This window comes from Tenebrio molitor, chromosome 5 (assembly GCF_963966145.1).
Source record: "Tenebrio molitor chromosome 5, icTenMoli1.1, whole genome shotgun sequence".
Classification (NCBI taxonomy): Eukaryota; Metazoa; Arthropoda; class Insecta; order Coleoptera; family Tenebrionidae; genus Tenebrio; species Tenebrio molitor.
Window position 1 is genome coordinate 8559298 of NC_091050.1, and position 24084 is coordinate 8583381.

General features: G+C 32.7%; 2 protein-coding genes and 1 long non-coding RNA gene across 3 annotated transcripts; 1 reads left to right on the plus strand and 2 right to left on the minus strand.

Moving 5' to 3' along the window:
* The first annotated feature begins 763 nt into the window (after positions 1 to 763).
* LOC138130960 (gustatory receptor for sugar taste 64a-like) lies at positions 764 to 2714 on the plus strand. Its single transcript, XM_069047690.1, has 8 exons — positions 764 to 1031; positions 1083 to 1271; positions 1327 to 1469; positions 1519 to 1641; positions 1694 to 1848; positions 1903 to 2065; positions 2122 to 2211; positions 2463 to 2714. Exons 1-8 carry the CDS (start codon positions 764 to 766, stop codon positions 2520 to 2522), a joined length of 1191 nt encoding a protein of 396 aa, XP_068903791.1. The 3' UTR covers positions 2523 to 2714.
* Positions 2715 to 15062: 12348 nt separating this feature from the next.
* Positions 15063 to 20000, minus strand: LOC138130274 (uncharacterized). Its single transcript, XM_069046710.1, has 9 exons — positions 19997 to 20000; positions 19755 to 19940; positions 19015 to 19301; positions 18301 to 18390; positions 18160 to 18250; positions 15965 to 16251; positions 15346 to 15666; positions 15207 to 15296; positions 15063 to 15158 (listed from the first exon to the last, which is right to left on the minus strand). Exons 1-9 carry the CDS (start codon positions 19998 to 20000, stop codon positions 15063 to 15065), a joined length of 1452 nt encoding a protein of 483 aa, XP_068902811.1.
* Positions 20001 to 20927: 927 nt separating this feature from the next.
* LOC138131737 (uncharacterized) lies at positions 20928 to 21554 on the minus strand. Its single transcript, XR_011159888.1, has 3 exons — positions 21243 to 21554; positions 21094 to 21183; positions 20928 to 21042 (listed from the first exon to the last, which is right to left on the minus strand). It is a non-coding gene; the product is annotated as an uncharacterized lncRNA (long non-coding RNA).
* Positions 21555 to 24084: the final 2530 nt, after the last annotated feature.

The window sequence follows — 24084 nt, forward strand, 5'->3', positions numbered from 1 at the left end:
GTACTTGATTTAGCAAATTTGACTAAACAAGTTGTTTACACCATGCAAGTAACTAAATTTAGTTACTTGATTTAGTCACTTGCTTTAGCTACTTGATACGTGTACAGCCGCCTTTACGTTTGTATGTCTGCTTATCTACCTTTGGAATCTTCTTTCGTTCACGATAATTTCTGCAAAAATGTACCCCCGTAGGAGCTCTAGACTTCTAGAGTCTAGACCGACTTATTTTGGTGCCAACTGGACCAGTGGTTTTGGAAATACATATGCGCAATTTTAAGCAACTTCTTTAATTCATCATTATTTCTGCAAAAAAGCTCTGCTTGAAATCTTTACTGGTGGAAAAGAATTCTTTTAGTAAGGATTCAGAGCCTACGTATTAATTGTGGTCCAAGTCGGATCAACGTCTTGAAAACATGCCCAATTTTGCACTTGTCGGGTGTCTAAATAAAAATTTATTCCAGAGTGTTATGTCACAAATTCTACTATTTATTTTTCGTGTGCTGCAGTAACTAATATCTAATATTACAAAATGAATCATTCAACTGGACAAACGACGTTAATTTTTATAATCACCGCTCCATTATTCCATCACAAATATTTATTTCTATCGAATATAAGTAAATAATCTAACTACCTCCCGTTATTTAGGCGTACATAAAATATTCACACCTATGTACATATTTATTCTGCTTTATTTACAAGTTAATAAAATAACAACACTAGGCCAGTTGGGAATCAATATCCAATCTGAACACAAGTGATAATGATGATAAAAATTATTCCACCCTCGTCAAAGAGAATTCACTTCAAGAAAAATTCGATTCATTACACGTTAAAATTTTTCTTTATAATACTATTGTGTGCAGGATTTCTTCCTGTCGAAGGTATATTCTCTTCTTCGGAAGATTTACGCTTCACGTGGTTCAGCTGCCTTGTAATTTATTCGCTCTATGTATTCACTTTGGCATCTGCCATGTGTATTTTTCAACTGTATCATTATTTCGCGTCCAGTAGCGATGATGTTACTTTACGTAAGTCAGTTAAGAAATGATTGGTACACGTTTGTGTTATTCACATTTTAGGAGAAATTATTTTTATTTGTACCGCCATTCAGGCTTCAATATTTTTCATTCAGTTGGCAAGTAAGTGGCCAAAATTGATCCAAAAATGGTGTAAACTCGACGAAAAATTCAATACTGTTTATGGATATCCAAAGTTATTAAAACTCAAGCTGATCCTGGTTACAGCAATTTACATAATTCTAGTTCTAGGTGAGTTGAATCGACATCTAGACGAAAAAATGTGATTGATGCGCTTAATTTTTAGGAGAATACTTCTTTTACGCTACTGCCAAATTTACTGACAGTTACACTGGCAGGAATGTTACTTTCCAAAAAGGCGTTGAGCAAATATATTTCTATATATTTACTCACGTACCTTATCACATACTCCTGGTTTTAATATTTCTGGTAAGATTTAATCCATTTAAGTAACCTCAACATCTTCTCTTTATTTAAGTTGCCCTCAATTTCTACATTTATGGCGCTCTCTTTGATCGATATTTTTGTAATTCTGATTAGTATGGCGGTATCGTACAGATTTCAACAAATCAATGAAACACTACAACAATACAAGACGAAAGTATTAAAAACAATTTTCAAAAACAAGAACAAACTTCAGTGTATTGTTTTAGAACAGTTCCATTAACTTCTGGATGACACTTCGTAGAAACTACAGCGAAATGGGAAACCTATGCAGCGATTTAAACGACAAAATTGCAAATATTGTTGTGTTGTCGTACGGTTCAAACATGATACTTCTAATAACTGAATTACGTACACTCATTAGGTGCACTGGTGGAATGTGGTTAGAAAAACATCAAAACTAATCTGAATTTTACAGTAATGATGTAACTCAACAAAATGTGGTCTTTTCTGTCTATTCTTTCACATTCCTGATTGTTAGGTTAGTTGCGGTGTACTTTTTTTCTTCAAGGATTAATGCAGAAAGTAGAAAACCGGTTAGAATTCTGTTTTCAGTTTCATCTGAAACATATAATGTTGAGGTACATAACACAAATCATCATATTTGGGGAATTTCTTTTTAAGCGCTTGATTTTAGATTCGTCGATGGTATATGCAGATGAAACTCGACAGTGTAGCACTAACTGGAAATACATTATTTAAGATTACCCCAGGATTAATTTTGAGTGTAAGCATTCTACCAAAACACAAATATGTGCCAAATTATTTTCCTAAAACACATAATTAAGTAGTAAAAGAAAACACACGTCATTAATAATTTATCTGTTTAGCATATTGTTATAGTGTCATTGTTTAAAGCTTTGACTACAAAAAGGAAAACAAACACTGAATTCTTTAATTTGTTCAGAAGCAGAAACAATGACAGCGAAGGCAAAACTTTTGCTTTTCAGGAAAATTTGACTAACAGTTTTTTTTCAGATCGCTGGTGCTATTGTCACTTATGAACTGATTTTTATTCAATTTACGCAACCTAAATAAATGCACTTAATGACTAAATAGTAATTAAAATGGAATAATAGGCTCTTCACAAACTCGAATTATTCCTCCCTTTTTTGGACTACTTTATAAAAAAAGGCAATATTCATCTTTGTCTACATCTTCTGCAGCATTAAAATGGAATTCTCTGTTCTCTTAATCTTGTCCACCTTATTTGCAATATTTCTACCACGAAAGGCAGAGGAATATTTAAGTGCTTATATACCTTTAATGTAATGGTATTCATTATCCACCGTTGTGAGTAAATACTCATTACTTGCTGGATTGTGATCTGTGTATTCCAAAATCCCATTTTCAAATCATTACATAGACTAGACTATAAAGTTCCAAATATGTAATTCAATTTTTATATGTTATAATTACGAGTACTTGGAAAGTTAATAATTTTCGAGTCTGTGTACATCTTTGATTAAAAAGAAGTAGTAATAAAATTTTGACAGTGAAAATTATGAAATTTGTACGTCGTGGGAAAAGGATTCTATTCGACTCGCCTGTAATGGCTATTACCCACCTCGATGATTATGACAATCGCCTACTTCTCGCGTCGCAAAGTTATGGATAAAAGCCATTATTACACGCTCGTTGAATTATGTACTATTCATTATGTAGAATAATCAATAAACATTTTTGAAAATAAGAATGTATGTACGGTTTTCTTACAACGGGACAAAAATATTAACTGAACACTGCAAAAGCCATGTTGAATGATTACATTTTTCTGCTGATCATTTTGTGTTAAAGAAATTTAAGAATGGAGAAAACATAATGTTAAAGAAAAATCAAGAGTTTTTATTTGTTGAGAAAAACGTTTATACGATACGAAACCAAAACAAACACACCTACGAGTACTAGACTAAAAAGTGTTTTCGTTTATTCTGTACACAAAGGACAATAAAACATCTCTTAAAATTGCCGTTTAAATGGCTTCGGCATACATAACTAAAACGAAATCGATAACTCTATTTGTTAGGACAAACAACTCCTACAGAAAACGCAGTTATTTATTCTTTCACCGCAAATCAAATGAGGTTTAAAAATATTTCCACATGTTTAAATTTAGCAAATTTCATGACGAAGGAGACAATTCACAAACAGACAAAAGAAAACGATCACCCTCTGAGAATATTGTTCAGAAGTGGCCGACTTTTGGGTATATTACCATTAGAACGCAACAACTCTAATAATATCCAATTTAGAATCAAATCTTGGGCTTTTGTCCACTACGCTTTCATTTGGACCGTGAATGTTCTTGTTTTAATAAGCTCTCTCCACCACTGGTTCTACAACGATTTACAAAGCTTTTTAATTAGTAATCTTCCATTTTTCATTACAACATACAAATTATTAAAACATTTACATTATCTTTCAGTTGGTTGTGTCTACTACTTTAACATTGTTTTTGCCATAAGCAGTTTTTTCTATTTTTCAAAAAAGTGGCCTAGCATATTGGAGCTTTGGCACGTCTCAGATACTAAAATGAATCAAAGATACGGACACCTAAAAAATATTAAAACTATCACTGTAATATATTTCATTATAAAAATAGGTACAGGTGGTTGGAAATATATGACAAATTTAATCATTCTCTGGAGGTTTTTAGGAAGTGATATAATTTCACACTCACAACCAATCAAAATCTATATTGATAAGTATAAAAAATTCGATCTGATCGATTACATGCTCGAACAACAACGGTTAGGCTTTCCACACGTACCGTACAATATAGTTTTTGCAACAATTTTATTTGTAAGGTAATAAATACTTAAAAAATAATAAAAACAAAAACAGAAAATTTTAGTGGAATTCGACATTAGGAATAAGCATTTTGCATTATTCCGACATTTTTATTGTACTCGTGTGCTTCGTCATCAAGTCCAGATTTGAACAAATCAACCAAAAACTTCGTTGCGAAGATCTAACTGTTGTTTTAAACATTTTGTCAAATTTGTACTGACCAACTGTTTCAGAAACATTCTGCAGTATTTTGGAAAAATATCAGAGAAGATTACAACGATTTGTGTCGTTTGGTTGGAAAAATTGACAACGGAATATCTTTGATCGTGATTTCTTCACTCGGTTTTAATTTATTTTGGATCTCTAAATACATTTACAACACTCTGCAGTACACCTCTGAAACAAAAACTAAACGCTTCTATTTTTATACTATTTCTTTTTCAGTGTCGATTTTTTTGACAAAAATGTCATTTATTTCTTGTATCCATTTGCGTTTCTTCTGCTCAGGACGCTTGCTATTTTGATCAGCGCCACACAGTTAAACGACGAAAGCAAGAAACTTTCAGTAGTCATACAATTTTCAGACGTTCCTATGCTGAACATGGAAGTAATTAGTGTCTAGTTTTTTTGTCACCAATAGAAAATATATCTTTCAGATTACAAGAGTGCTGATGCAAGTTGGCTTCGACAACGTTGCCATCACAGCATTTGGGCTTTTCAAAATCACAAGAGAGACCATTTTAGATGTAAAATGCATTTGCGTTGTTTTGGCATAATGGGAGGCCGCATGGTAGTAAAGCTTTCTGTTGAATTAGGTTATGTTTTTAAATAGCGTCAATGTCTAGTGCATTGTTGTCAGTTTTATTAGTTTGCAATAGAAAAATACTCAGATATCGCGGGAAATTCAGCAACATGTTATGATAGGTCCGCACGTCAGGCATTTTAGTGTCCAACGTTAAAAAAATAAATCATGGCGTCCCATTATGCCAAAACAACGTGAACGGTGTTTACGCCCTCGATTATTTTTGCATCTTTATTGACTTAAATATTTTAGGTTATTGGCGCAATGGTGACGTACGAATTGGCTTTAATTGAGTATTCAGCTTTCAGTTCAATGTGGTAAAAATAAAAGTTGAAAAAAACACTCGTATTGAATCTCATTTAAAATGTAAATAACACAGTGTATGCACTTTACGTGGAACATCTAAAAATAAATCTTAAAAAAGACAAAGCAAAGTATATAACAAACAAGTTGATAAAGATTAATATTGTAATCGATGGATTAGAGGATTTAACCGTACACAAATTATTTCTATTTGTGTGTGGCGACGTCAAGAACGAACTACATGCTCTATTAACTATTCAAAAGAGTACTTTTTTTTAAACGAATGTAGAAATAATTTTCGAACAACACCTCTTGGTTAAATATAACAAACATACACATCGATTATGAAAAAAATTCAGGTGAAAGAACGTACGATTAAGAAACAGAAGCAACTTCCAAATATGTTCGCTTTATTGCTAGTAATTGGTAAGATCTTAGGAATTTTTCCTTTGAAAAACCCAACAGATGTTGAAAAAATTCACTTTCAATTAGTTGCCTGGCCATCACTTTATGCTTGTTCTGTGTGGCTAATAAATGTAGTCATCTTAATTAAAACTTTGCATAACTGGATCTTCGTCAACTTTCACAGTTTCGGTTTTGGTAATGCTATTCAACACTAAAAGGAATCACACTGATGTGAATTTTACAGTCCGCTTCATGAACTGTCTAAACACGACTTTGCTCTCCACTTGTTACATTCTCCTCGTGAAGAGTTTGCCTGAAATCATACAGCGGTGGCATCTGATTAACGTAAAAATGTTGCCCAAGTATGGTTTTTCTCAACAGTTGACAAGAAAATTCAACATTCTCTTGGTAGCCTATTTTTCCGTTTCAGCAGGTTGCGCTTCGTGATCGCTTAAATTTTCGCATACTCTGTTCACATTTTAGGTAAACTGGTCATGCTTTGGAGAAGAAGTCTTAGACGTTTATTAAGCCACAATAAATATTCCATAACCTCGAAACTAGTGATGGAACTAGTTCTGTTGGTGAGGTGCGATCGCTTTTTGAGCCACTTTTCCATTTCAACATTTTTAGGTGAACACGACTTTGGGGCAGTTTGTGGTTTCCTACAGTGACATTTTTGTTACTATACTGAGTTGTGCAATTAAGGCGAGATTTCAACAAATTTCCAAACGCATTTCTAGGAATAAAGTATGTTCTCGAGGCTGTTCGGCAGAAACTGAGGCTAGAGCATTAAGACATTTTTTGATATTGATTTGTTCTTTTGTTTTTGATTTATTTTTCAAACATCAAATTAGTGATTTTTGCAACCTTCAAGAAACAATCAAATCATCTAGTTCTTTTTACAAATCCTTGAGAGAACCGAAAGAAGTCACTAGGCACTAGATCAGGCTTGTACGATGGAAGATTGATGTCTTTTGCTTGCTTTTACCAAACAGCCCTCATATACATTTATTATTAGTTTCACCACTGATTTTGATGCATCTTACAGAACACCCACATTCTATTTTGGCAAGAAATCCGTCAAGACTATGACAGACTGTCACGCTTTGTACAAACTCTTGACAAGAAACTGTCCTACATCACACTCGTTACTGTCGGTTTTGACTGTTTTTGGATTATGAAATATCTTTACAACGCTCTAACGTTTGTATTCATCGTTTAGACAAAATCCTGCTGATTTGCTCACTTTTAGGGTGCGATCCATAAACTGGAACATATTAAATTTTACATATTCGTTTGTGCTCGCTTTGATAAGATTCTTTTTGATATTTGAAAGTTGTGTTCAGTTAAATTCCGAAAGCAAGAAACCGTCCACTATCATTCAATTTTCAAACATTCCAATCTATAACATTGAGGTAAGAGTTCAGATATTTCTGTTGATTCACCATTATTTATTTCTTATCCAGATTAGTCGTTTATTGTTGCAAATAAGCTTTGATAATGTCTGCTTCACAGGATGCAGGTTTTTTAAAATAAAGAGGGGAATATTTCTAAGTGTAAGAGAATTGTTTTTATTTTGGTTGGATTTTATTGACAGGAATCTATTTTTTAGGTTGCTGGAGCGTTAGTGACTTATGAGTTAGCTTTAGTTCAATATAAAATCTTTCGCGAAACAGAATCATCTGATTAAAATATTAGTAGATTATTTGATGAGCTAATAATGCCTATCATAATCCACGAGGGTGAAAGTTAAAAAACGAGCCGCAGGCGAATTTTTAATCACCAGAGTGGATTATAGGCATTATTAGCGACGTTTTATCTACGACGCAGGGCTTTTTTTTCATAAAACACTTAGCTTACAAAATTTTTAAGACCTGTGACTTATGATAAATCACAAGTGACTTATAATAAGTCACGGGTGTAATTTATGACTAGCATAATGTATCTATAATTACGTAAATAATAAACGTAGATAAACATATTTTAGTATTTTAAATTAGTAATTTTACTATCCAGTTAGATTTTCTTACGAAAATTTGATCCAATTAAAGTGTTACCAAATTTGGTCATTGGCTGAAGTTCAAGTTTGAAAGCGATCTGACTTGACCAAATTTTTTGGAAAAAAAGTATAAAAAATATATGTATATTATAGAAACATTTATTAATAATATTAGAATCTCCCACGTAATACAAGTACATGTGATTTAAATTTTTCTGGACTTTTTTGTTGTCTCCTCTGCGACTCGTGCTTATTTCCACAATAAATATTTCGCAAGCTCGGAAAAATTTTGAAAAATAATTCATAGAGCGATTATAACTGAAAAATAAATCGAATAAATATGTGTGAATGTGTTATTACAATGTCAAAATGGTATTTATTTTCTTGTATCATTATAGTAATTACCTTCACTCCGTCTTTGAGACAACATCATATTACGGCGATTATAGACATGTTTTCCTTAAGTTGAAAACAGGTTGAAAAATATATCACCCAAATTAAAGTCTCAGTTGCTTTCATAAATAATAATGCATACCCACCTTCCTAACGAAACCCACGATAACATCCACAATTCGTTAAAATTGTTGATAATGGTTGGTAAAGCGGGGGGATTTTTTCCACTAATTAACATCAAAGATCCCGACAAGATACAATTAAAGATGGCGTCCTGGTGCTTTGTCCACACTTGTTTGATTTGGTTTTTAATTTTAATTATCCTCATTTTGGCTCTGTACAGCTGGGTTGCTTCAAATTTTTTTAATTACGATTTAGGTATAACGCCCATCAAACAACTAACGAACTTAATGGTGTTTATTTCAGTGCATCTAACGTACAGTTTAAATCTATTTTGCAATTTGAGCTCTTACCTCTACCTTGCCAAAAAATGGCCTGGGATCATGAAATATTGGCATCAACTAGACCAACAACTGGAATTAAACTACGGTTATCCTGGGAATCTTACAAAAAGAATCAATATTACAGTGATCATTTGGGCATGTATTTCAATTGGTGATTACAATTATTATTACAATGTTGCAATTACAAGAACAATTTTTTTAGGAAATCAATTTGTAGTGCCTTATGCTTTAGTGAGAGATTTTATTGACAATGGACATTTACCAGAATTTACAAATTATGAAATTTTTGAACAAGTACTCCTACTAGTAAATTATCAAATTAAATATAATATTTCAAAATTTGAAGACAAATATTTCAGATTCATTCCATAATTGGGAAAGTTATCGTTCATTACAGTGATTTATTCATTATTGTTGTAGCAATTGCTTTGAAAGCTCGATTTGCACAGATTAATCAAAGAATTATTAAAAATAAGAGAAAGGTAAAACTTTTTTTACCTAAATCTAGAGCTTTTATTTTGAAGTGAATCTTTTCCAGCATACATTTGTAGAATTTTGGAAAAGTATTCGTGAAGACTACGACACGCTAGCACGTCTGGTCCAACAGCTGAACGAGGAGTTTTCTTACGTTATTTTCTTCTCTACTGGCTTCAACTGCTTCTGGATTTTAAAATTATTATACAACCTTTTAAAGTAGAAACCACTTATTTCACTTTAGAAATAAATAATCGATCCATTTCAGAGTTGGTGCGGAAAAAGAACCTTTATACTTCGTATATTCCTTTGGATTTCTTCTAATTAGATTTTTACTCGTTTTCGAGTGTTGTACACGAGTTAATTGTGAAAGCAAGAAGCCATCCGTCATCATTCACTTCTCAAATATTTCTATTGACAACGTAGAGGTATTCGTGATTTTGCTGGTTTAAGAAATAATTTGTCAGATCTCTGTATTTTAGATAGTCCGATTATTGCATCAAATTGATTTCGATGGAGTTTATTTATCAGGAAATAATTTGTTTAAAATGAAAAATGGGATTATACTTAGCGTAATACTACGACAAGACTTTAGAAGTTGTGAAAAATAATAATTGGTTTAGGTTGCAGGAGCTATAGTTGCTTATGAGTTAACGTTGTTCCAGTATCAAGTTTTTTATCAAACTTAATTATGCATTTTAATAAAAATTGTCAGATGTATACTGGATGACACTGAATTTGAGTATTCTTCGAAAAACTTGCACAGACTTGATGAGCAGCTTTAAAAATAAACAAAACCAATTAAAAACATCTTGAACTGTATAATAACACATTTCTCGGAAAATAAACTTTTTACCACACTAAAAATTACACTGAAGGATGTTCCTTTGACTACGAACTGAATAAGCTCACAACTAATTCAATACCGGATGTATAGAGCGTTCAGAAATATTGTGGCCAAGCAGGCCGTTTTTCTCTCATACAGTTATATAAAATCAGTTTTGATATACAACGTGTCTTAGACACGACACCCTTATTAAATTTAATCATGACTCTAATTACCTTGGTGACGAATTCATCTCTTTCTGGCAGGTTATAATTGCATAAATCTATATCGTTTTATGTTTAATTTAATCACGACTCTAGTTAACGATAACTTTAATAACGGTGCCGTTTAAATATTTTTTTTTCCTAAACCTCGAAGTTATCCAATTAAAATTATTCAAAGATTTGGCACAAATTTTGTCACCCGCCTACGGGGATTATTTGCTTCACTTGTTGTTTGCTAACTACTGCGCTCGTTGCTGTGATCTGCTAACGGTGGAGAAGAAAAATGAGAATTATATGGTAGATATTAAATGAAAAGAATTTTAATAATAAACATTTTAACCGACCCTAATGAATCGCCCATACCTAAGATAATGACAAAATGTTTCCTAAAATTACTGAAATAAAAATTATATTTCCAAAAAATGGTACTTAACAATTTTCTTGTTCTTGACGATATCTGTCACTAGTTAAAATGAATGTACTTATTTCTGAGACGTATAATTATGTTTATAAAAATTAGTAATGAAAACGACCGAATGTTGCTTTGACGTTTATTATTAATTTGGTGTTTTCTGAGTTTTGACAGCTTTATTATTATTTATTGTGTGTTTTAATAAATTAAATACATGTAAGGTACATTTTTTGCTTAGTTTCTCTCTAATAATTCTAGTAAAGCAGTTCAGGCAAGATTGTTCAATATTTAAATTTAACCTTGTGTTGATTTTTTTCCTGTTTAACTGCCGCCTTCATTCTTTCTTCCAAACAACACTATATTATTGTCGACATTTACCTATAAAATATGTATAAATCAAACTACGAGAATACATTACCCAAGTTAAGGTCTGGACTGTATTACCCAATAGCGATGCCTAATCAACCGTTTGATAAAACACAAGACCATATTCAAAATCCTTTGAAAATATTAATGATAATTGGTAGAGCATGGGGACTATTACCTTTAACAAATCTATCAGACCCGAAAAAAATACAGTTTAAATTAAAATCCTGGTATTTTTTCTATACATGTTTAGTGTGGCTTCTAAATCTCTTCATGTTAATTTTAACACTGTACGGTGTGATCGCAATAAGATTTTTTAACTTTACTGTCGGTACAACACGAATTATTATTTTTTTAAACATTTACTAAATAGCATTTATTTCAGTACAATTGGTATATTGTTCTAATGTATTTTGCAATACGAGTTTGCTCCTCCTCCTAGCTAAAAAATGGCCCGACATTATGAAACTCTGGTATCAAATCGATCAACAAATGCACCCCAATTATGGCTACCCCAAGAACCTCATAAGAAGAATTAAGACAATCGTATTAGTTTGTTCATGCGTTTCGATTGGTTAGAATAGTAGAAATTGCCTTCAAAAAGATTTAGTCAAGAGTGGCTGTAAAAAACAAAAAAAAAAAACAAAAACGTGTGGCGCAACTTTATGTTATTTTATTACACATAACCACAGACCACACATAACCTAACTAATCCGCGGCACGGGTAGAACGGTGACTCATTGAAATGCGAACCGTTCTTAAATAAAACCATTTTTGTTCTTGGTGAAGTTGTTAACTGTTGATAGTTCACTTTGGATGACCCAAGTTAAACCATAAGCTTTCAAATCTTTTGTTTTTCACAGCTTCTCTTGACAGTCAATTTAAACATGCAGTACAATGCAATTATAATGACATGACATTTTTAGTTAACCAGTTCGTAGTACCCTACATTCTAATTGTATATCTTATCCATTTCGGAGAGCTACCTATGTTAACAACTGGTCAATTTGTAATAGAAATAATAGCATTGGTAGATATATTCCCAATTGAAATATTCTAGATCTTACAGAAATTTTTTAGATCCATTCCATATTTGGAAAGACCATCGTGCATTACAATGATTTATTCATAGTCGTGATAGCTGTCGCTCTGAAAGCTCGATTTGCACAGATTAGTCAACGAATTATTACAAATAAAAGAGAGGTACCACTTCCAAGCAAAAAACAAATCACTCAGCACCACTTGATTTTTTGCAAAAGTGTGAAAACAGAACCAAGCTTTACAGTGTACATTTTATTTGATTTAATTTTTCCTATTTTTATTATCATCACATATTTACTTCTCATTATTTGGTATCTAATGTTTATAGCATGCATCTTTACGATTTTGGAAAAGTATTCGTGAAGACTACGACAGGTTAGTACGTTTGGTCCAAAAATTGAATGAAGACTTGTCCTACATTATCCTCGTATCCACTGGTTTCAACTGCTTTTGGATATTGAAACTGTTATATAACGCTTTAAAGTATAACATGCTGTTAAAATTTCAACAAAATTTTGACAACGATCAATTCCAGATATGGTACCGAAATTGGAGCCATTAACTTTGCATATTCTTTAGGATTTCTTCTCTTCAGATTTCTCTTGGTTTTCGAATGCTGCACACAACTTAACTGTGAGAGCAAGAAACCATCTTTTATTATTCATTTCTCAGACATCCCTATAGATAATGTCGAAGTATCTATCTCATATATTTAAAAAAGTTGTTATGACTATTTGACTTTCAGATATTCCGTCTCTTGCGACAGATTGAATTTGACCAAGTTTATCTATCAGGAAATAATTTTTTTCGAATGAAAAACGGAATTATCCTTAATGTAAGCTGCTCCAACTTACACCTGTCAAAAAATAATTGTGGTGTTTCAGGTCGCAGAAGCCATAGTTGCCTACGAATTGACTTTGTTTCAGTATCAAGTGTTTTATCAGGTGTAAAATCTAATTTCTGATTAATTTTGAAAAAAACATAAACATACTGTTGGTTTGTTAGTGAACACGCAATGCTTTAAAATAAACCAATGAATAAAATAAAATAATGTCCAAATGACATACCCTTTACACTTAGGGTTAATTTATAATGCAAATGAAATATTGCCATGTCGTGTCAGAATAATCCATACAAACGCAAGATACTATGTATTATTATTATACGATCATGAAAAAATATTTTGTAAGTTAATTTCGATTTCACACTCGTGAAGAATGTCACTGTACACATATATTATTGACGAACATCATTTTGTAGTAAATAAATCATTATGAAACTGACCCTCAACTTTTTTTCAAATTATTCTGAACATTTTCACGTATCAAGGCTAAAACGTTCCGGGAACGTGATGTATTCGCAATATGAAGAAACTATTAAAATGTAGTCAAAGTCGAAGTGATAAACGAAAATGTGGACGAATCTCCGATTCTTTGTACCTCCTAATGAAAACTGGAAAAATTCTAGCAATATTCCCGTTGAAAAATGTCGACAAACCACTTGAGAAAAATTTTAATCGTAAATCTATAATTTTCATTTGTTCTTGTTTCTTCTGGGTTGTAGATCTTCTGGTGGTACTAATGACAATATCTGATTGGGTATACATGAAATTTGATGTTTCAAAATTTGGTAAGAGGAAAATGCAAAAATTGGAAAGATGAAATCTGGTATCAATTTTGCTTCAGTTGATCTGGTCTTCAACTGTGAAATATTCTTTTCTTTGAGTTGCTTTATGTACCTTGCACCCAGATGGCACCATATTATGTCTCTCTGGAGCGTGGTCGACCTTCGAATGGACCAAAGTTACAGTTACCCCAAATATTTTAATTTGAAGATAAAAATTATCTTTGTCATTTATTCTCTAATGTCAATAGGAAACCACGTGGGATCTCCAATGCACTCAATCTTGAGCCTGTTCGTCACTCACGAGTACCACTCTAAAGAATTCACTTTCTTACCGCAGTTTGACAACATTTTTTCCAAAATTTTAACCGTAAGCAATTGCAAGAATTACACTTGCAGTCTAATTTTCAAATTGCAGTTGCATTCCATTTTGGGCAAAACGACGATGCATTTCCGCGACATTTTCATCGTTTTTATTAGCATCATGCTGAGAGAGAGTTTTAAACAAATTAACAAACGAATCCGTGAAAATGGGGAAGTAGGTGAAACGTTAAGTGCGTTTCCGGTCTTAATTTGTGTTTTAGTGTATACGCACGGAATTTTGGAAGGAAATTCGGGAAGATTATGACAGACTAGCAAATTTAACAAAGAGGCTGAACGAAGGGTTAGGATATTTGATTATCGTGTCAGCTGGATGCAACGGCTTCTGGATCTTAAATTTCTTCTACAGGAGTTACACGTTAAGTTAACGCGTCTTATGGTACCATTACTGAAACAATTTTTGTAGGGTTAAATTCAATAGCTCCGCTAATTTGTATTTTCTTTATCCTTTTATCTATATCTTGATAAGATTCGTCATGCTTTTCGGGTATAGTGCACTACTGAACGATGAAAGTCTGAAAACTTCTACGCTGATTCAGTTTTCTAAACTACCAATTTTGAATCCAGAGGTAATTCCCAAGTATTTGGTTCAGTTTAAAAAAAAAGTTATAATCGAATAAAGAGATTTTGTAACAATAAATCTGGTTTCAGATTTGTCGGCTACTAACTCAGATAGAATTTGATAACGTTTATCTATCCGGGTGTAAAATATTTAAAATGAAGAAAGGGGTCGTTTTAAGTGTAATACAATTTTTAATAACTAACCAACAATTTCATACGATTAATTTTTAGGTCAGTGGAGCAATAGTAGCTTACGAATTAACACTACTTCAGTATAATGTTTTCTCCAGTTGAAGTTAAATTTGTACCTATTGATAGATTGGAAAAAAAATTGTCAGATATTCTCCTCAACAGTATTAAAATGCCAACGAGTTTTGGATTAAACTGAATAAAGTGAATATCTAACCATACGTTAATTTAATATCTCAAAACAGTTGAAAGTATTTGTAGATATAATAGGTAGGTAATTGCAGTGTTTCAAAAAATAAAAATCTCTTTGAAAATTTGAGTTTTATTAACACATGGAATTTTTCGAAGGTTGATCATTTTTGGACCAATTTTTGCTAAACTGAATGACAACTAACTCATAAGTGACCACAGCACTAGTTATCTAAAACATATTCCAAATAAAACAGGTTTTAAAAAATGTACAACTTACTTTTAAAATAAGTTGTTTGGTGATTCTAAACAATTTCTTTCCTGTGAGACCTGCATTTTGGTATTTAATGCTTTCTATAAACCTCTTAATCTGAAAATCGTTATTAAGAGATCTAAATTAACTCAATCGAAGGTATTACCTCTTTGTTGTAAATTTCGTGATGAGTGGATGAAAGTAAATCTACTGAAACTTTACTTTCTTCATTTATCCAGCTCCCGTACAAACATATTGTTGCCATTCTCAAGATAAGTAGACCGAGAGAGATGAAATAATAAATGATTTCCAAAGGAGTCGCTCGATGGAGACTCAAGCTGTCAAACACTTGAAAAATGATGAAATAAAAATTGTTAAAAAAGGACACTAGGATAAGGTAAGACATCTTGTCATCCAGAAATGCACACAAGTTACACAAGCGATTGTAATCTTCATTCACTGACCCCCAACATCTCTCCGATTGAACCTGAAACATATGTTATCCAAGAAATATTTAATAACGGAGTAGTTTAGAGGTGTTCGATTCTCTCATGGGCTGTGACCTTGGAAATATCTGCGCGAACGCGGAGCGATAAAGCAGTGAAAAACCTTTAAATGAAAACTGAAAACGTCGACTACCTTACATGCAAATAGATGAGAGAGAGACGACACTAGCGTAAGGAATGACAATGTTTTCCGGTCGGCTTGTAGCGCCTACCTGGGACCGATATTCATTGTTTGCGCAGATATGCCTCATAGCCCATGAGAAAATCCAACATCTATACCTTCATATCTTTCATGCACCGAACTCTGTTATTCAATTGTCTGAATCTCATCGCTAAAGCACAGCTTATCAGGATAATGAATAGGTCGATAAATGTCCAGGAGAAAGCCATTCTGGTGTTAACACATTGTAGAAGTATGCCCAGCCAAGCAGAGTAGAAAGGTTTGATGACGTCAAAAATGACCGGAAAAGACATGTTTACGGAGAAATGTTCGAAACCTTTAGAAATTGAACCTCTGCACTCGACTGCTACGATCAGTTTGTTGGCCTGGATTGAAAAGTGTTCGGCTAAAATATTCCGAAGAGTTTAATAATGAAAGTGAATTCATGGATGGTACCTGCTTCCAATAGGAGAAAAATAGTTGAGATTATTTTTAACCGTCGCTCCAAATTTTTGGGCCAACCGTACGACACCATAGCTGTGTCCACTTCCTGCCACTTCAACATAATTTGCTTCCATTCGATTGCCAGTTTGATAAATAACATACAAGACAGAGTTCCAGAGGTATAAAATATTACACCATCTACAACAGAAGAACAGGACAAGATTATTGGTGGCCTTGAGGAGTTGCTAAGAAATTTACTCATCTCAATCTGTTCATAACCTTCCACTATTAAGAATCTTATATGTCCTAGAATTACTACAATTCCACACGTATAGGTTACTGTCGATGACAAAATGCGTAGTGAAAACCAAGAAAAACTCAAATATGAAGGACTTGAACTTAACACTCCTAGGACAGGAAAATATCCAAACATCTGCGCTATCACGAAAAGAAATCTGAGAGATTTGTGCAAGTTGTGTTCGGTGGTGGCTTCTCTTTGGATTGACACTGGTCGTGTCCTTGACTTTTTCCTGAAAAAATCTAAGTAATTAAGCACACTTTCGAAAGCTGTGCTTACCACATTGTTTTAGCCAACGAATCGATCGAATCAAAGAAAATCGGTTTACGCTATTTTAGATAACATTGTGATAAAATATGTTTACAGTAGTCAGGTACAGAGTTTGATTAAAATGTGAAATAGATCGACACGATAATGAAATGTTATTGGGTTGTCTTTTTGGCCCAGTGAAATCACCTGTTCAGTATTTTTTTACTTTGTTTAACAAACATTGATATTTTGATATTGAACCAAATTATTGTTTTCGTTAGTGACAGCTTGTTTGTTAGATGAACATAATAATGCGCGTTATAATTCAACTTCCCAACAGAATACAGAAAATATTGATTGGTAGCGTTTTCCCAGGATTTATTTTTTGAATTTTAGACATTAACTATTCTTAATTTATTTTCTAATTGTTTAAAAGTTCTTGTTCTATAAGTTTTAAACTTGCCATCAGATTTTTCTCAACATTTACTTGGTAATTACTATTACAAAAGTAGTAACTTTTGTAATAGTAATTATTAAAGCCTAATTTAAGCATAAAAAATTACTTGAAGACTTATCCCAAAAAATTAAGAAATGGCAAATTTAAAGTTTATCTCACGATTTTTAAGTACTTACTGTATTTTCTAACAAATAAGTAAATATTTACAATAGTAGACATAACGACAATAATAAATGTATGCAATTGTCGGGAATATTTTATGATCTATGGAGAGATTCAGATTTTTACCATCGAACAAACACAATTAATAATTTCTCATTCCAATACGAGAATACAACAAACAAACATTACATGTCGCAATATCAGACGAAAATTATAAATGAGAGATAGCGGAATTAGCAACATTAGAACTTTGCTTTATTATTTTTTAACAGATTCGTATATGATCTCGTTTTTCATCAACCTAATTGACTACGAAAACGATTACTCTTGGTAATTAATTATATACTCAGCTCATTTGAGCTGTCAAATTGCTATTATTATATATCGGGTATTCATTTAAATTTCTCCTCAAAGTTGGCGTTAAAGAGTCGATTGTGAAAGCACCACTCGTCAGTCTGCAGAGTAAAGACACAAACAACGCAAAAAGGGATCCGTGATCGGCGTGATCTGCAATCCGTGATACGTTCACAATCAACTCTTCAACGCCAACTTTGAGGAGAAATTTAAATGAACACCCGATACATTAAAAACTTGTATTTTGCCCTTTTATTAGAGTCATATTTCATACAATAAATTAGTATTATTATTATTACTGAGTTGATTGGAGAAATAAAAATATATTTGGAAATTTGAATCTTATTAACATCTGGAATTCTTCGAAGGTTGATCTTCTTTGGACCAGTTTTTACTAAACTGAATGACGACTAACTCGTAAGTCACTACGGCACTAGTTATCTAAAAGTATTCCAAATAAGATACTCTTTTTAAAAAAAATTACAACTTACTTGTAAAATAAGCCGTTTGGTAATTCTAAACAATGATTTCCCCGTAAGACCTGGATTTTGATATTTAACACTGTCCATAAACCTCTTAATCTGAAAAACGTCGTTAAGAGATGTGAATTTAACTCTAACGAAATGATTACTTCTTTGTTGTAAATTTCATGAGAAGTGGATAAAAGTAAATCGAGTGAAATTTTGCTTTCTTCATTTATCCAACTGCCATACACACAAATGGTTGCCATTCTCAAGATAAGTAGACCGAGAGAGATGAAATAATAAATGATTTCCAAAGGAGTCGCTCGATGGAGACTCAAGCTGTCAAACACTTGAAAAATTATGAAATAAAAATTGGTAAAAAAGGATACTAGGATAAGGTAGGATATTTTGTCATCCAGAAATGCACAGAAGTTACACAAGCGATTGTAATCTTCATTCACTGAGCCCCAGCTTCTCTCAGATAGAACCTGAAACATTGTATCGGGTGTTCATTTAAATGTACATTTAAAGTTAGCCTTGAAGGGTCGATTGTGAACGCACCACTCGCCCGTCTGCAGAGTAAAAACCCAAACAACACAAAAAATGAGGTTAGATTTAGACAGCTGATCCGTGATCTGTAATCCATGGTGCGTTCACAATCGACACTGCAACCCCTACTTTGAGGATAAATTTAAATGAATACCCAATATTAGCAAAGAAATTAATCACGGAGTATTTTACCTTCATATCTTTCATGCACCGGACTCTGTTATTCACTTGTTTGAATCTCGTCGCTAAAGCACAGCTTATCAGGATAATGAATAGGTCGATAAATGTCCAGGAGAACGCCATTCTGGTGTTAACACATTGCAGAAATACTCCGAGCCAAGCAGAGTAATAAGGTTCGATGATGTGGAAAATGGTAGGAAAAGACATGTTTACAGAAAAATGTTCGAATCCTTTAGAAATTGAATGTTTGCATTGGATTGCTACGATCAGTTTGTTGGCCTGGATTGAAAAGTGTTCGGCTAAAATATTGCAAAGAAACAATGAAAGTAAATTACTAGATGGTACCATGGCGGCCAAAACATTTTAGCCGTCACAATCTTGACATTCACATAAAGTGTAAATAAATCTTTTGGAACCGTAACCCCACGTTCAATTCTTGTCATTTTGACATGCATATTATTATTCTGCCAATCAATTTAAACTGTTTAAAGTTCAGATATTCTAAAAATCCGACATGAATGAACAAAATTAGAGCAGTCGTACATTGATAACCTGAGGTAAACGTTCTGTGTAGTGGAAAATGACAAAATAATTTCGAGTTTTGAAATTTACCACCCAAAAAATTTAACCATAATCAAGACGGCAATTATAATCCTAGATCATAAATGACAATAAGGTATGGATTACGTTTCTTTTTTTTTTTTTTGAAATGACAGAAAGTGACGGCTCAAATTTTTTGGCCGCCGTAGTACCTGCTTCCAATAGAAGAAAAATAACTGAGATTATTTTTAATCGTCGGTCCAGATTTTTGGGCCACCCATACGAAACCATAGCTCTATCCACCTCCTGCCATTTCAACATAATTTTCTTCCATTCGGTTGCCAGTTTGGTAAAAAATATACAAGACAGAGTTCCAGAGGTATAAAATATTACACCATCTACAGCAGAAACAAAAAAGTTTTTGGTGCTCTTAACAAGTTGTCAACGCATTTACTCATTTCAAACTGGTCATAACCTTCCACTATTAAGAGCCTTATGTGTCCTAGAATTATTAGAATTCCAGACGTGTATGTCACTATCGATGACAAAGCGCGTAGTGAAAACCAAGAAAAACCAACAGATGAAGGACTTGAACTTAACACTCCTAGCACTGGAAAATATCCAAACAGTTGCGCTATCACGAAAACAAATCTGAGAGATTTGTGCAAGTTGTGTTTGATGTTATTTCCTGTTTTGATTGGTTGTTGTGTCCTCGATTTTTTTCTAAAAACTTCAAAAATTAAACACACTTGCTGAAGTTGTGCTTTCCACATAGTGTTAGACATCGAACGAGTCGAAGTAAACAAAATCGGTTTATGCTCTTTTATTATTTATTAGATTCAAGTGCAAGTTTTATTAAAATGTGGAATAGGTGGACACAATAGTAAAGTTTTTTGAAATTCGTTTAATGTAGGGTTCGGTGCAACATGAGCTTTTAGTCTTTCCTTACTCTGCCTAACAAACAATGTTATATTGATATCGAGCCAAGAAAAATTGTTGTTTTCATTAGTGACAGCTGTTTGTAACGCTAAGACACGTGTGATAGTTTTTTTTTTATTCACATATATTTATTATTTCTTCAGTTATTCACAAGGAAAATAAATGATAAACCAACCTGGCATACTGTATTCAAGCTCTTATTTGTTTAAAAAAATTTGATTTAATTTCCTTCAAATCTCGAACGCATTCAGAGTAGAAGGTCTTTTTGTGCTTCACCCAGTTGCCGACCTCGACTTCGTCTCGGTCTTCAATCCCTGGACAATCTCTACACAAAAAGACTCCTAATGATTCCAATACTGTTTTCATTTCCGGATAAATAAAAAATAAAAAATTTGTAATTCACCCGTTTATTAGAGATACATTTCGTACAATAAATTAAGTATTTCGACTATTACTAGCGATAACTGTTTTATTTTCAAATTCTTCGTTTCCATCGTTTGGAATTAATTGTGCCTTTAATTGAAGTAGAACTAATTCGTAAGTCATAACAACTCCTGCAATCTGAAAAAGATAGATCAGTAAAAAAATGTAAGAAGTTACTTTATTGCTAACTTTGAAAATAGAGCTTTTCGTTATAGTGAAGAAACCTTTCCCGGAAATGGAAATCTTTGTGGAAAGTACTTGATTCACAAATCTTTCAATCTAAAATGATGAAGGAGTTATTTCAGAAGAATAGTATATTGCACGATTACGGTTCAAACCTCTAAAGAATGTAATGAAGTAGGCATAGAAAGTAGATATCTCGTTATATTATTGTTTTCCTCTAGAACAGAGGCTCCTTTAAAGCAGAGGTAAATGAGTTTTGCAGTACAATTTCCTACAGATGTGAAAAGAAGAAATTTCTTGGCTACACTTTTGATAGATTTCAGAGCACCAGTAATGTTAATCAGAATAAGAAACAAATTTGAAAAATATGATACTAACACTATGTATCCCAATTTGCGATTAATGACTTCGCATAAACTGCAAATTTTAAAATGTTCCGCTCTTATACTTCTCCATACGCTTTCATTTCGTACCTAAACGATATGTGTGAAAAAATCGACTTAAAAACACAAACGTTTGCACCTACATTAGCTTTGATAACTGTTTTAATTTTGTATTTTACTTGTTTTAATCGCGCAGCAAGCGATAAACCCATTATCATCAATAAAACGTCACCAAAATATGAAACTATCGTTATTTCATTATAAAAAACCTAAAAAATGCTTTTATAACTCAAGTAATCCATATTTGCATTCTTACGATAATTGGAACAGCTGTCCAAGGGTCATATTCGATATATCTGAAAACGTGAGAGCACAGAAAAACCTTCAAAGCATATTGTTTCAAAGTTTCTAATGTGGTCTCTGCATGTTCTGAAATCATCGACACATAATACACATTTGAGATCACCAAAAGAACTGAAATAGCAATTATCTTAAAAAGAAAATTTTATATCTTTCAATTTCTACCTCCTTTGATAATAAAAATTGTTAATATCAGGATTTTGCATTTCTTCACCAAATTAGTGTTTACTCCGTACATTCCCATTTTATTTTCCAAGTCTTTCCATTTTTGCATAAATTCTGGCCATTCGGAAGCTAATTTGACAAGATATGCAATTAATAGCGTTTGATAACCGGTGTATATCGTTAGAGCTGAAACAAAAACATCAAGAATTATTAGTAAACAAAGAGAAGATACTCACTGATGTAGTCAGAAACGTTTTTTAATATCATTGTAGGAAAAATTGTAAAGAATATAAACAAAGAAACTAATAACATTGCCATTGAGTGTAAGGTCTTCAAGGAAAACCAAGAAAATTTCAAGCAAGAGTTGTCAGAATGTGTAATTCCTTGAACAGGAAAGAATCCTATAAGTTGGTAAAGGATTAATAAAAGTCGAATGCTGGAATGAATGCTAGTGTCCATTTGGAAATTTTACTGGATGTTCTGACAATACATGATGAAGTGATTTCTATGTATTTGTTGTTTGTATTGCAACAAGGTTTACATGAACATGACAGAAAGGAAATTATCTCATGTAAACAACATTTTTACCTTCAACCTTTATTTTTGTTCAACTCACTTATTCAATATATTATTTGTTAATAATACATAACATTTTTGTTTTATAATACAAAAATTTCCGATAATATTGCGGAATCTGGAAAAGTGCTCCGAATGCTTGCAGCGTTTCCACGTTGAATGGCAAGGGAAATCCTCTCGAAAAGGAATTTCTTTGATTTTGAATCGCCTGATTCAATATTGATTTTTCATTATTCTAATTACAATAATAATATTGTTTTGATTCCATAATTGAGTAGTGTGTAGTGGTCATGACTCAGGGGCTAGATACTGGCTTATCACCCATACCGCCCGGGTTTCCATCTTTCGGAAGAGATGTAAAGCTGTCGGTCCCGGCTACTTACTTAGTAGTGGTCATGCTAGAGGCGCTTGCGCGACCTGAAAACTTCTAGCACTTGGCCAGAAAGTATGATTATTTATTTTATTTTTATTGTTGTGTAGCATAATATAAAATTGAAATAATCATTTTTCATTTTAACATTTATGGTGGATGCGCCGGGAGATAATTACATATTTAATGGAATTTAGTATTCGTGTAATTGCTAATTTCATCCTATTATTTTTGGTAAACAATATCGTCTTTTTCCTACTATTAAATGCACGCTGTACATACACTTTGAAACAATGTATAGGTTTGTTTACGTTTAAAAGTGACTGTTAACTTTGCATGTATGAGCTAATAAATTATCACTCCCACAACTTTGTAAACAATGAGCGTTTCCGTCAAAACAACTTTTACCTGGTTCATATTTACACATATTTTTGTTGACAGTAATTTACACAGGAAAACATATATTGTCACAAAAACAAATTAGAATTTACATTATTGATAATTTAGTAAAAGTTTTTGGTCAAGTGCAGCGTAATTACAGCACGGAAATACATTGACATTTGTTATTTCATAAAAATCTGCAAAAGTGCAAAGTAAAACATTTGGTCGGTCGAAAAGTCTAATGTAAATGTCGTACGGTAGGTATTTTACAGCGCTCCAACTAATTAGGCACTCGGCTACGCCTGGTGCTTGAAACCTAGTTGTCGAAAGAAGGGAAATCTTAAAAGAGATTAGAATCACAGGATTCTTAAAATTTGCACCACGACAAAATTAAATTACTTTGTGGCTGCATTAAGTTTTAAAAATTAGAGGTTTCATTTCCAAAAATATTTAAAATGAGTCAGAAATGGAACATCAAAATATAAATTTACAACATGGATGAATTAAGTGTCCTTAAACCCTGTAATCCATGATTTTCGATTAGTTATTATTTGTTTGATTTCTGTAAATAAAACTGTATAAGAACTAGCTCATAGGTGATTATTGCGGCAGCGATCTAAAACAAATTCCTGAAAATCTTGGAACTTTGCAGAAACTTACCGACCTTGAGAATCAAAACTTTTGTAATAACGAAAAATTTTTTGGCGGAAAACGCGACCTCACGATTAGCCACTTGATCGAGAAATCTTTCAATCTAAATTC

Excerpts from the sequence above, each read along its gene's own strand:
- LOC138130274 (XM_069046710.1), bottom strand. Across the intron at positions 16,252-18,159 it reads ACCTTCGAAGAATTCCAGAT|CCGAACACTTTTCAATCCAG; the intron begins GTTAATAAGATT and ends GGAATATTTTAG. Across the intron at positions 15,297-15,345 it reads ACGAAATTTACAACAAAGAG|ATTAAGAGGTTTATAGAAAG; the intron begins GTAATACCTTCG and ends AACGATTTTCAG.
- LOC138130960 (XM_069047690.1), top strand. The coding sequence starts at position 764 with ATGATGATAAAAATTATTCCACCCTCGTCAAAGAGAATTCACTTCAAG. Across the intron at positions 1,272-1,326 it reads TTACATAATTCTAGTTCTAG|GAGAATACTTCTTTTACGCT; the intron begins GTGAGTTGAATC and ends CTTAATTTTTAG. Across the intron at positions 2,066-2,121 it reads CTGAAACATATAATGTTGAG|ATTCGTCGATGGTATATGCA; the intron begins GTACATAACACA and ends GCTTGATTTTAG.